This window comes from Myotis daubentonii, chromosome 2, assembly GCF_963259705.1.
Source record: "Myotis daubentonii chromosome 2, mMyoDau2.1, whole genome shotgun sequence".
Taxonomy (NCBI): Eukaryota; Metazoa; Chordata; class Mammalia; order Chiroptera; family Vespertilionidae; genus Myotis; species Myotis daubentonii.
The window spans coordinates 64,653,777-64,666,487 of NC_081841.1; the positions used below are offsets into that span (position 1 = coordinate 64,653,777).

A 12,711-nucleotide genomic window follows, 5' to 3' on the forward strand; every position below is an offset into this window, starting at 1 on the left:
GGCACAGGCCGGGCTGAGGGAACCCCCCCTCCCAGTGCACAAATGTCATGCACCAGGTCTCTAGTTAATGATACTAAAAGGAAATGATAGTAAAGGGAAAGATAATTTCATAGTGCAGATACCACTTTACCCAAGTGATCAAGATGAACGTCAATAGTGATAAGACATCAACATCATGAGCCTTTTGATTTTATGCATTGAGAAGGACACAATAGCATTTTCCTGTCCTGCAGGATAAGGAAAAACTGAGGAACATCAGACTGGAGGAGATTAAAAAGAAGTAATAACTAATTGTAATGTGGGAAACTGGATGGGATTTTAGAAGAGAAAAAGGACAGTAGGAAAACTGATGAAATTAGAATAAGGTCATCACTAATAATTGGACTGTGGTTATGTAAGATGTTAAGATTAGGGGAAGCTGGGTGAGGAACTAAAGTTCAAAATAAAAACTATAAACAAAATTAAATAAAACACATAAGGCACACCAAATATTTCAATAACGTGAACTGTTCTTTGGTTCTTCCTGTTGCATTTCCACAGCGGAGCGACTTTCAAACACCTGGCTGGACGTTCGTCACATTGAAAAATATGTAGATCAAGGTAAAAGTGGAACAAGAGAATTACTTTGGTCCTGGGCACAGAAAAACAAGACCGTCGGTGACCTTTTACAGATTCTCCAGGAGATGGGACATCATCGAGCTGTCCATTTAATTGCAAACCATGGTAAACACTGATTTTTATGACATGGCTCTTGGTCCATTTTATAGGAATAATAATTTGTAAATGTAAATATTGCATTTTATTCAAGACAATGACTGGTTATGCTATATGTCACAGATTTCTTACCAGTGGCATTTATCTGAAGTGGGCCTTACTGCTTCACATTTCTTTCTTTACTACATAATGTATACAGCACATTCCTTTTCTACCACTTTATAGTTTGGGGTTTAAGATTTTTTTTTTACTTGAAAATCACACTTTTTGAACTGTTTTATTCTTAGCAATATGAACCAACTCTCTATCCAAAACTCTGAAACTCTTTGAAGCATAAACATAACCACAATCACAATATAAGTAAAATGTAGATAATTCTATAATTTATTTTATTATATAATTAGAAGTTAAAAATATAATTGGATTTTCCCCCTGTATTTTTGTGTAAATGATATCCCTGCAGAATAACTGTGGGATTTCTCTTTTATCTGGATTGCTCTTTTTATGCCATTGCCTCTAACTCTGCCTTACTGTTTACTGTTCATTACACAGGGGTCTGATTCTTCCCTTTGTCTTGTTTGTTTCTCATGCTGTGTCATGCCTTACATGAAGAGTAACCTGATAAGTTTTCTCCATTCATTCTTTGTCAATAAAATAATCTCCTAATGTTACCTGTTCTGTTTATTCCACTTTAGATTTATTCACTTCAATAAGAATGATCTTGAGTGATCTTGGGTCTTATAGACTCAGGGCTCTTAGGTTGGAAACTCTTTTGAATCACTATCCTTATTATTTGCCTCTCTCATTCAGTAACATTTTTATTTCTCTATATTTGCACACATCCTTTTGAATAATATACTAAGTGCCCTTGAACCTCTATGTTATTACCCAAAGAAACTTTGCACACACAAAGAAGAAATCCTGAGAGATTTGTACCAGAAAACCGTAGCTTCAGATTCACTTTATTCTGTAGGTTTTCCATGGTAATGGGATATTAGGCAGTTTCCAATAGGCTTCTACCATGATATTATCTGTATGACTTGGCTAACTCCTTTTCAACTTTTGCACATTATTTCTTCACTTAGTTTCATAGAGCAGAATCCTGCACTATGACGCTTACTGATCAATTAAAATGCAACGAGTCCCCGGGAACTGTGAATTCAGTGCCTGATCATTATCTGAGCCTTTTTCAACCACTGAAACCATCCACACGATTCACTATTCATGTATAAACTCACACCACTTTGACAGGACACGTGGGATGTTTTATACTTTAGTAGATTTCAGGGTATCTTTTGCTCTCTACATCATTTATTTATGCAGCAGAGAATGATGCGAACTGATTAGACAAAAATGTCACATTCTTGATTGACTCCTAGTCTGTTGCACATGCAAAACTGATTTTATTTTTTGAAGGAGAGATTGGCTGATTGGTGAAAAGACAAGTATTTACTGCCCTAGTATCAGGAGATAGATAAATTTGAGATGAGTGGAGGATAGCACTTTGTGCTGAGTCCTTTTCTGAGGAAAGTAGTGATAACCAGAACAGCGAGCCGAGGTTTTCCCCCCAAGGGGTTGTGTCTCTCGACACCAAAGAATGAGTTCTGCAGACCAAAAGATTTAAGCAAATGCATGGAAAATTTATTGCAAGCAGATTCGGGCTCCCCACATGGGGAGGGAGGCCCAATCATGGGTTTCCTGTGAAGCCTGGTAGTCTAGGGGTATATATTTGCCACAAGCCTGCTCTATATCTGTGCTGATTGATTCCCTCAATTGTTCTTGCTCAGCAAGTTTCACATGCCTCCCTAGTTTCACATGCCTCCCACTTTGAGTCCCAAAACATTTTGTTATTCCTGCATGGTTGGTTTCTGTGATTAGGCTTGCTCAAACTGCCCTGTCTGCCCCTGAGGTATGTTCCACTAGCCTTTGTTTTCCATTGGACCCCTGCCCAGATTGCCTGCGTGTCAAGCTAAGCCTCTCAATAGCATTATTTAATTGTGATTTATTGAGTGGATGCTTTGATTATCTTAAAAAAATGTTCATTGTATAGCTTGTTAAAAGCAGCAATGTGATGATTCATTGGAAACATTAAGTGTAACCTGCTGAACAGATAGCTCCTATGATAACTACTCACCGATTTAGGAGTTAAGATAAACATATTTAGTCTTTGTTGCTACCATGGACAGAGCTATCAGTTATCCAAATAATTTATTATCCATCCAGATATCCATTTAAAAAAATTTTTTTAAATTGATTTCAGAGAGGATGGGAGAGGGAGAGAAAGAAACATCAATGATGAGAGAGAATCATTGATCGGCTGCCTCCTGCACGCCCCACACTGGGGATTGAGCCCACAACCTGGGCATGTGCCCTGACCGGGAATGGAATCATGACCTCCTGGTTCATAAGTCGATGCTCAACCACTGAGCAACGCCAGCTGGGCCAGATAACCATTTTTGCCTACCTTTTCTTACAATTGATCAATTTGGTGGAATGGTTTTCATTTTAGAGAAATTCTTACCTTTCACTTACCGGCCTTCAGTGATCACTTTATAGACTTGGATTTTATTATGAGTCCTTCTGAGAAAGGACCTGTAGTCATCATTCCTGCAATTCAGGTGGCTGCATAGGTGATTTCTTCACATCCATAAGACATTCCCAGATCTCAGGGCATAATCAAGTTGTTCAAGAAATTAGAATCCTCCTTCCTGGAAGACCACGCCCCCCTCTGACCCCGCCCCCGCACTGGAAGTCCCAGTCCCTGCTGTCTCAGGAACTCCGTGGACTACGTTGTGGGTTCAGTGACTCCCTGGCAGCCTAGTTCGGGCTACCCACATCCCGCCCTTATTTCTGGGGATTTCCCGGGTCCCCCCAAAGACCTGGGCGCCCCCTCCTCCACTTGCAGTCTGGGCAGGGGGCCCCTCTCCCCACATTAGTCCAAGGGTTCTCTTTCCCCCGCTCCCCCCCCCCCCCCACCACCTTCTACTTAGGGAAGCCACAGAATTAGAGGAGAGAGCTGGGTTGGGAAGGAGAGGGAGAAGGAAAAAAAAGAAATTAGAATCTTTACTTGCTGTCTTTATATTTCTGGCATGCTTGTCTTTACATATCACACTTTGCATTTATATTTTAATGCTCAGTAATTATTTCTTAATTTTGATGTGAAATCCACAGCTTTCTGCTGGCTTCTTAGGAGAGGGCCACATTGAGTCTTCCACTTTATATGACAATGAAGTATTGTCCTCCCTTTTTATGAGCAACAAGAGCAATTACTTTTAGTGCCCTTACAGCCCCCTAACTTCAAATTTTGTTCTACACGACAGTACTTTATTTAGGATCTTTGTTATATCTTTTTCTTGCCTAATTGCCCTGGCTAGAATCTCTAGTATATTGTTGAATAGAAGTGGCAAGACCAGACATCCTTTTCTTGTTGATCTAAAAGAGAAACTGTTCAGTCTTTCACAATTGTAAATGATGTTATCTGTGGGCTTTTCATAGATCTTTTTATCAAATTAAGGAAATTCTATTGCTATAGTTATTATGATAGGTTATTGGATTTTACAGATTTTGTTCTTCATTCTATAAAAATGATTTATTTTACTGATTGATTTTCAGATATTAAGCCAATATTGGATTTCTGGGATGAATCCCACTTGGTTGTGGTATATAATCCTTACATGTTTCTGGATCTGGTTTGTTAGTATTTTGTTGAGGATTTTTTTTTTTGAGGATTTTTGCATCTATATAGATAAGGGATATTGGTCTATAGTTTTCTTGTGATGTTTTGTCTGGCATTGGTATAAGGAAAATATTGGCCTCAAAACATAATTTGGGAATAAATTCTATTTTGGAAAAATTTGTGAAGGACTGGTTTTAAATCTTCTTTAGTTATTGGTAGAATTCACCTATGAATGTACCCTGACTTGGACTTTTCTTTGGGGAAGTTTTAAAATATTAACTACATCTCTTTCTTTGTTATAGGTCCATTTAGATTATTTCTTCTTGAGTTAGTATCAGCAATTTGTGTTTTTCTGGAAATCTGTTTATATCATCTATATCATCTAAGTTATTAAATTTTTTTCATACAGTTTTTCTTGCATTCCCTTATAATCTTTTTATTTCTCTAAGGTCGGTAGTTATGCCTGCTCTTTTCTTTTTGTTTTAGTAGTTTTAGTCTTTTCTCTTTCTTGATCAGTTTAAATAAAAGATTGTCAATTTTTTCTTTCTCTAAAGAAGCCACTTTGGCTCCCTTGATTTTTCTCTGTAGTTTTTCTGTTTTTTATTTCATTTAATTCCATTTTAATCTTAAATCTTTCTTTCCTTCTGCTTCCTTTAGTTTAGTTCACTCTTCTTTTTCTAGCTACTTAAGGTATAAGTTTAGGCTATGGATTTGAGACATTCTTTTTTAATGCAGGCCTACACAGCTATAAATTTTTCTTTAAATGAGCCTCAATAAACTTTGCTTTTGCTGTATTATGTTTTGATATGTTGTATTTGGTTTTTTAAATTTTTTATTTATTTCAGAGAAGAAGGGAGAGGGAGAGAAAGATAGGAACATCTATGATGAGAGAGAGTCCTTGATCAGCTGCCTCCCACAGGCTCCACACTGGGGATCAAGCCCACAACCCAGGCATATGCCCTGACCAGAAACTGAACCTCAGTCTCCTAGTTCATAGGTCAATGCTCAACCACTGAGCTACCCCAGCCAGGCCGTATGTTGTGTTTTTATTTTTATTCATTTCAAAGTATTTTATAATTTTTCTTGTGATTCTTCTTTGACTTTATTATTTATGATTTTGTTGTTTAATTTCCATGTATTTGTGAACTTCCCAGATTTCCTTCTGTTACTGATTTCTGCTTTAATTCCATTGTGGTCAGAGAATATGCTTTGTATGATTTCAACCCTGCCAAATTTATTGAGGCTCATTTTATTGCCTAAAATGTGTCTCTTTTGGAGAATGTTCAATGTGCACTTGTGAAGTATGTATATAGTCTTCTGTTTTGGGAGGGAATGTTCAATAGGTCTATAATGTTTAGTTTATAGTATTTTCCAAGGAGATTTGTTATCAATTTATTGCGTTTTGTTGCCAGTCTTCTTCTAAGCAAATAATTTAAGAACAGTAGAACACAATCTAAGAAAAATTTGAAGATGAAATGAAAATTTTCTAAAGTCTGAATCAAAATATCAGAAGCGACTGCAAAATATTGCAGGGCTTTAATCTTTCGTAGGAAGCCACATAGACTACTTCAGTTCAGACAGAACTATAACAGACAGAAGTTACAGTCTAAAACTGGGGAGCAGTGGCGGGTGTTTGTAGTGGTTAACACAAACATGTACACAACATGCATACACACCCACACACATACACACTATGGCATAAAATCCTATAGTTTTAAAAAACAAAAATTAAATATATGTGCAAAAAGATGATAACAATGTGTTTTTTTTCTTTCAACTTTCTACTTTACTTTTTAAAATAATATCTAACGCCCTAACTGGTTTGGCTCAGTGGATAGAGCGTCAGCCTGCGGACTCAAGGGTCCCAGATTTGATTCCGGTCCAGGGCATGTACCTTGGTTGCAGGCACATACCCAGTAGGGAGTGTGCAAGAGGCAGCTGATTGATGTTCCTTTCTCATTGATGTTTCTAACTCTCTATCCCTCTCCCTTCCTCTCTGTAAAAAATCAATAAAATAAAAAATAAAAAATAAATAATATCTAACACTACTTTAAAGTAGGTATTCCTGTTTTAAGTGAAACAAAATATGTTTGTAAAGTATTTGATCATTAGAAAGCTATTCACATGCATACATTTGCAACCATTCAATGGAAATGAAACTGAGCTTTGGAAATGAACATTACTAGCAAGGTGTTTATTTTCGCAGTCTAAGAAAGAAAAAAGAACATGTTTATTAGGAACATAAAAGGTTTTTGTATCTAGCTCCCCTTACCTCTCTTTCAGGAGCAGCCTTGAATCCTCCAGAGCAGCGTCATCAGGGGGATGGATTTCCAGACTTGTTCTCCAAGGTAGAGTGTGCGCGCACAGATAATGACCCTTGAATTCTGTTGCATACATAATTGAGCATAAGTGCAGAAAAATGCTGCACTTCAGGTACCCTTGTAAAAGCAGACAAGCCCAGCTCTCATTATTCTTTGTTTAGTTGGGGATTCAGAAAATTAGAGATTCATAGATGCTTGAAGAGTTCACTTTCTCCTCGCAGTGATCTATCAGAGATGAGACTTAGAACTATTAAGGGTGCTGGGAGTTATGCATTTGTCTTAATTTTCCTGTTCTAATTGGTGCTTTGCATATTGCTGTTAGCTTTTCTTACAGCAAATTAGCAGTGATCACTTTTATGTAATAGAAGTCATTTAAAATTGAGTATAACTGAATATGACATTGATATTTGAGTTTTTACAGTTGGTCTGGAAGCCTTAAATATATAAGGCAATGAATATCATTGAATAAAATACAATAATTTTGCTTTCTACTAGCTTTCTTCTAAATTAGATTTCACTCTATTGAAATGTATAGTCCCAGAGGGAGCTTTGGATTTCTGTTGAAATTCTGTTCTATCTAGACTTATGAAACTGAATTACTTTAATATGTATTTCTTCTCTTAGGAAACAGCCAATGTCACAGTGGATAATGTTCCTATCCTTGAACATAATAAAAAAGGTAAAAAACACACAAAACAATCAAACACCCAAACTTCCTTTTAAATCATGTGTTCAATTAAGTCATTTGAGAGGGAAAAATATCCAATAAGTATATTAACTATTCATTAATATGCAGATTCAGGATAAAATTTTCATAGATATAAAAATATTTGCAATTTTGACTGAGACAGTTCTGATGATATATCATTATGAAATTAAAAATCTATTGGCCAATGAAGAACATAATTGTGGTCTCTTAGGGGATTTCTTATTTTTTGTTAGTGAAATTTGCTATTTTTAGTGTGTCAGGAAAACATCTAAAAATTATGTTGGGTTTTACGTAGCTTTAAATTTTTTCATGGCATTCGCAGAGATTTTTAGAGATGTTTGTAGAGCAATTCTGAAAGTCACTATGAAAATCCAGTTATTTCCCGTATCAACTTTCCTAGAGAATAATTTAGTTCTGCCTAGGAATCATTCTGATCAACTTTAGTGGCTCTCTAAGGCTGCCTTGTCTAATCCTTGCCACTAGATCTGATGCTTCTTTGGTTCAAGAGAGATTTAGAAAATGTTGGTCCTTTTAAGATTTAGCAGTAGGGTCTAAATCAAACATTAAATGTGGAAATATAGCCAAAATTGGGTTCTGAAGGATTTAGCCAAGATTTTGCTTTTGGATTTATATTTGATTACTTTTTAAATGTTTCTTCCCAATCTCTGCTTTAGCATCTTCCTAATTTATTCTGCAGAAGTAAAAATAGGCATTTAGAAGTTTTGGCTAATGAAAAATGTTTCCATCAGTCATTCTTGGAAAATATTGTTTAGTAATAACAAGTTTTCCACTAATATACTTTTTTTTTTTTTTTTACTGGTTTTTACATTCTTCATAGTTCTAGTGACAAAGAAACAGAACCTTGGAAAAGTTTCCCAACTAAGCTTTTAGGCTGATCTCTTTGTAAGGGTGATAGAGCCACAGTGCTCTTATTGGAATATCTAAAAAGCCATTTGCTCTGTGAAATGGTGGGCACCAGACCTGAATAAATGTATAGAGAGCACATGGTGGGTTTCCACTTGGTTCCTGGGCCTCACCCGACTGACTTTCCACGGGGTTTAGATGCGTTTCTGGCATGGAAGGCCTAGTTCTTTATAATGGTGGCATTGACTCTTAAAAAAAGAAAAGGCAACTTATCTTCTCTCTACTTTCCTTCCAAAGGAATAGTGCTTAACTCTTCTATCAGCTTTCAAAACATCATAGAAGGAACCAACAACTTCCACAAAGGTTTCCTCATCGGCGAAGGGGAGATTTTCGAGGTATACAGAGCGGAGATCCAAAACCAAACCTATGCCATTAAGTTGTTTAAACAGGTATGGAAAGAATTACTGCCACAGGATATCAGTTCCACTTATTTGCTATGCTTCATACTAGAAGGTGTCATTTTTCATCAGGATTGAAAAGAGGTGCATTTGAAAATATAATTTCATAAATGGAAATAAGATATATGATCTCAGGTGACTGGAGAAATGACTGAGAAATGAAATGAATGGCTGTCTTGCAGGAATGTGGAAGTGAAAGCCTTCCCACCCCGAGATGTATTGCATGAGAAAGACTTTTCTGAAAAGCCTTGTAGGACCTTTGGGACTTCACGTCAGATAGTCAGATTGTACCGGCTGCTCCCATTTTCCTGTTTGTTTGATGGGCAGCTTCACAGGCTACGCCACAGACTGGCATCCCATGCTACTTGATAAATGGTCTTCTGTCAGAGCTCTGGAGGGTAGCAAAGGGGAGGCTTCGAGTAGGAGCAGCAAGGCGACAATGAGAGTAGGAGATTGGGAGACAGCTGAGCGATTGCAACCAGTAGAGCAGCAAGGGTCCTGAGGCATCTAACCCAGGAGTCGGGCAGAGATAGGTACACCATACCCCCCAAAGAGCTGTTCTTCATGTGCTTCACTGTTAGTCAACGATTACTAAACAGTTTCTAAACTCCTTCTGTGGGCTGGGTGTTGAGCCGGCAAAGATGAATAAGGCATATTTCGTCCTCAAGTTGCTCAGAGTTTAACAGGGGAAACAGCCAGCTAAAGAAAATGTTAAATTACAATGTGAGAAGTACTTTAGCAGCGATTTGTCCAAAAAGTCACAGGATCACGTACCATATAGCCAGAGGAGGGGCGCGTCCAGCACCGAGGAGAGTGACTGGCACCGAGTAACCATTCACTAAAAGTGTCTGCAGTGAACAGATGGAGGAGTGGATGGAAGGAAGTGAGCTTTCAGCTGGCTTTTGAAGGATGAGTAGGACTTGGCCGGCAGTGAGGGAGGGAAGTACGTCTGGGGTGGAATAAGTAGCAGAGGCACAGGCCTGAAGGCGCAGGCATGAAAGCATCTTACTCATGAATAATAGGTCATTCAGTGGAGTAGAGGTCAGTGTAGGGGTGGGAAGGAAGAGGCAGAAAATGATACTGGAAAGATAGGTTACGTCCATGGATGGTTTGTAAGAGGGAGAGTGAAAAGACTAGATTTGAGTTCTTGAAATATAACTTTGATTAGATGATAGACAGGAAGTGAGCAGAAGCATTGGAGGAAGGGTGGCAAGAACTTAGACCGGAGGTGACAAGACCTGGCAGAGGGATCTTTCAGATGTGTACATGAATTGAGCTTAAACTAATGTTCTTAGCCCTAATATTAGAATCACCTCTGGAACTTTAAAAAAAAATGATCCCCTTAGTGTCTGGTTAGGTCAGACTAGGGGCGGTGGTGGCAGGCATCAATATTTTTTAAAAAATTGATATTGAGAGAGCCAACAAGAGAGAGAGAAAAACATTGATACAGGAGGCATCATATGGGACGTGGTGTATGGGATGATGCTCCAACCAACTGAGCCACAGCGGCCAGGGTGGCGTCAGTGCTTTCTAAAAGCTTCCCAGGTGGTTCATACGTAGCCAGTGTAAGGTGGGGTAGAGGCAGGGGGGGATGGCAAGGAGAATGTCTAAGAAAAGAGATGAAATGGACCAAAATAGTGATCTATTAGATAGAACTGGGGAAATAGGGGAGAAAAAGGGAGGACCTGAGATGAATCCTACTTTGCAGCTTACATTACAGGAACTTACAAAAAATTATTAGCCTGATTTCTCCATTTCCTCAATTGCATTTTGTCCACTAAATCTATGTAGACATCTCAAAATTTCTGATAAGAGGAATGGTCTATTAAACAAATGGAACTATTTACCGGTAAAACCATTCAACAGAGAATGTGGTTACTGTAGAGGTGGCCTAACTAGAGCCTGTGTCTTAGCACTAATGTGTCTCTGGCCCCATTTGTACATTCTCCTTTGGTTGCACCCCAGGGCCACCTCCCCAAAGGCTCCATCCATCTACCTTCCTCTTCTCTCTGCAGCTACCACCAACTCACACTCCCTTTGGGGAGCTTTGTTTCCAGGAGTCTGGCTTCAGAATGAGGTGTCATTGCCTCTAGATCTCCTTCCTTTCCTGCCCCAGAGAATTATTTCTTTGATTGCCTCTGACCCCTCCAGGATGGTTTTGCTGACCCTCCTAAGTGTAGACACAGCATCACAGCATTATATCATAGTATATAATGATATACTCATTGATTTCTTCACCCGTCTCTCACAATAGGCTATCAGGGGTGGGCAAACTTTTTGACTCGAGGGCCACAATGGGTTCTTAAACTGGACCAGAGGGCCAGAACAAAAGCATGGATGGAGTGTTTGTGTGAACTAATATAAATTCAAAGTAAACATCATTACATAAAAGGGTACGGTCTTTTTTTTTTTAGTTTTATTCATTTCAAACTGGCTGGATCCGGCCCGCGGGCTGTAGTTTGCCCACAGCTGGGCTAAATGGTTTTCTTCAAAGAGCTCTTATTTATCTTAGTATCCCAGTGCTTCACCACAGGGCCTGAACCATAGTAGTTGCTCAATAAATGTTTGTCAAGCAATGAAATGAATGATAAATATGCCCGTTTTATGACTTTCGTTGCTGATATCTTGGAGTAAAAAGACAGGAGATGACAAAGGAAGAGGGAAAGATACTAGATGTGTGAGATAGGTACATCCAACACCTGGGGGGCTTACAGTTCTCACTCAGCACAGCTGGGCAGGGACCTGAGACTCAGCCTTTCTCCTAGTGAAGCGGATGTTCCTTGTGCACAGACCACGCTTTGAGCAGCAAGAATGCTAGGTTAGCGCGAACACAGAAACTAAACCCTTCGCTGTTCAGATGAAGAAAGCTCTGACCTCAGGGAGATTAAGTGACAGAAAAATCACCACTTGGATCGCATGACAGTGGTTTTTTTAAATATAAATTTTCATAAAGATGTCTTTGAAAACGAGCTGTCAAACTAGTTTCTTGTTTCTGACTTTCTGGATTAACTCGGAAACTAGTTTCCAGAATTCTTGTTGGACTTCTCTCCCTTTATCTCTGAGGACAGAGAGGGCTGAAAACTGCCCAGTTTAGCAATTTGCAAATGAAAGAACCTTACAGCTGATGGGACCTAAGGACGCACTTAATTTAAGCCTTTTATGGTAGAAGTTAGGAACCTGAGATTCAGAGACAAGTGTGACATAGGCGTAGGAAGCCCTGGAGGACAGTGCCAGGTACAGAATAGATGCTCAGTACAATACCGTTGAACTCGTTAATCTATTCAGTAAATATTTGTCAGGCACTGGGCTAGTGCTGAAGCAGTTTTGAAGTAAGGAGCTATATTTTCCGTTTGCTTAGTAGGCCCATCTTTTCAAAATTAATACAGAGGTAAACTTGAACCAACATGTTCACATGACCCAAGTCATAAATGCCAAATTAGTGAGACCACTTCTAACCAGAATTCGGGGATGACAAACTGAATTCTTCATGAGATCAAGTGGGGACTTTCTAGACATCATGGGACTTATTTGAATACATATGCTATTTTTAAATTTATGAAAAAGGTGAAAGTTTAAACTATAGAATATGGCAACATGATGCTTTGCATGAAAAACTTAATTTAAAAAAATTAACATTTAGTAGCATTGGTTCTAAATCTATCTATTTGGGGGGTTAATGGATTTTTGAAAATCTGATTAAATCTAAGGATTCTCTTTCCAGAAAAATGTTCATTTGCACTTACACCAAAAAGTTCATCTAATTTCAGGGAGACCATGGCCCTAGGCTAAGACTCCCAGGAATAGCGAGCCTTTCCGTAATTTTCCCCCCTTGTTTTTCTGTATGATATTTAGGAGAAAACAATGCAATGCAAGAAACAATGGAAGAGGTTTTTATCTGAGCTTGAAGTTTTACTACTGTGAGTATATTTTGCCTGGAATGTCTCCCTTTGTGTCTGGTTTTCATCTCTG

General features: G+C 38.4%; 1 protein-coding gene across 2 annotated transcripts in view; it reads left to right on the forward strand.

Annotated features, from left to right (window-relative positions):
* The window catches only part of IRAK3 (interleukin 1 receptor associated kinase 3), a 58,016-nt gene that overhangs the window by 21,245 nt on the left and 24,060 nt on the right, over positions 1-12,711 (forward strand). Inside the window, exons 2-6 of one of the 2 annotated variants that reach the window (XM_059683520.1) lie at positions 541-723; positions 6,674-6,738; positions 7,336-7,390; positions 8,582-8,679; positions 12,595-12,659. In XM_059683520.1, the coding sequence (XP_059539503.1) occupies positions 541-723; positions 6,674-6,738; positions 7,336-7,390; positions 8,582-8,679; positions 12,595-12,659 (466 nt within the window). Of the gene's footprint in view, positions 1-540; positions 724-6,673; positions 6,739-7,335; positions 7,391-8,581; positions 8,734-12,594; positions 12,660-12,711 lie in introns of both variants that reach the window. The other variant, XM_059683519.1, reaches the window with a different exon arrangement.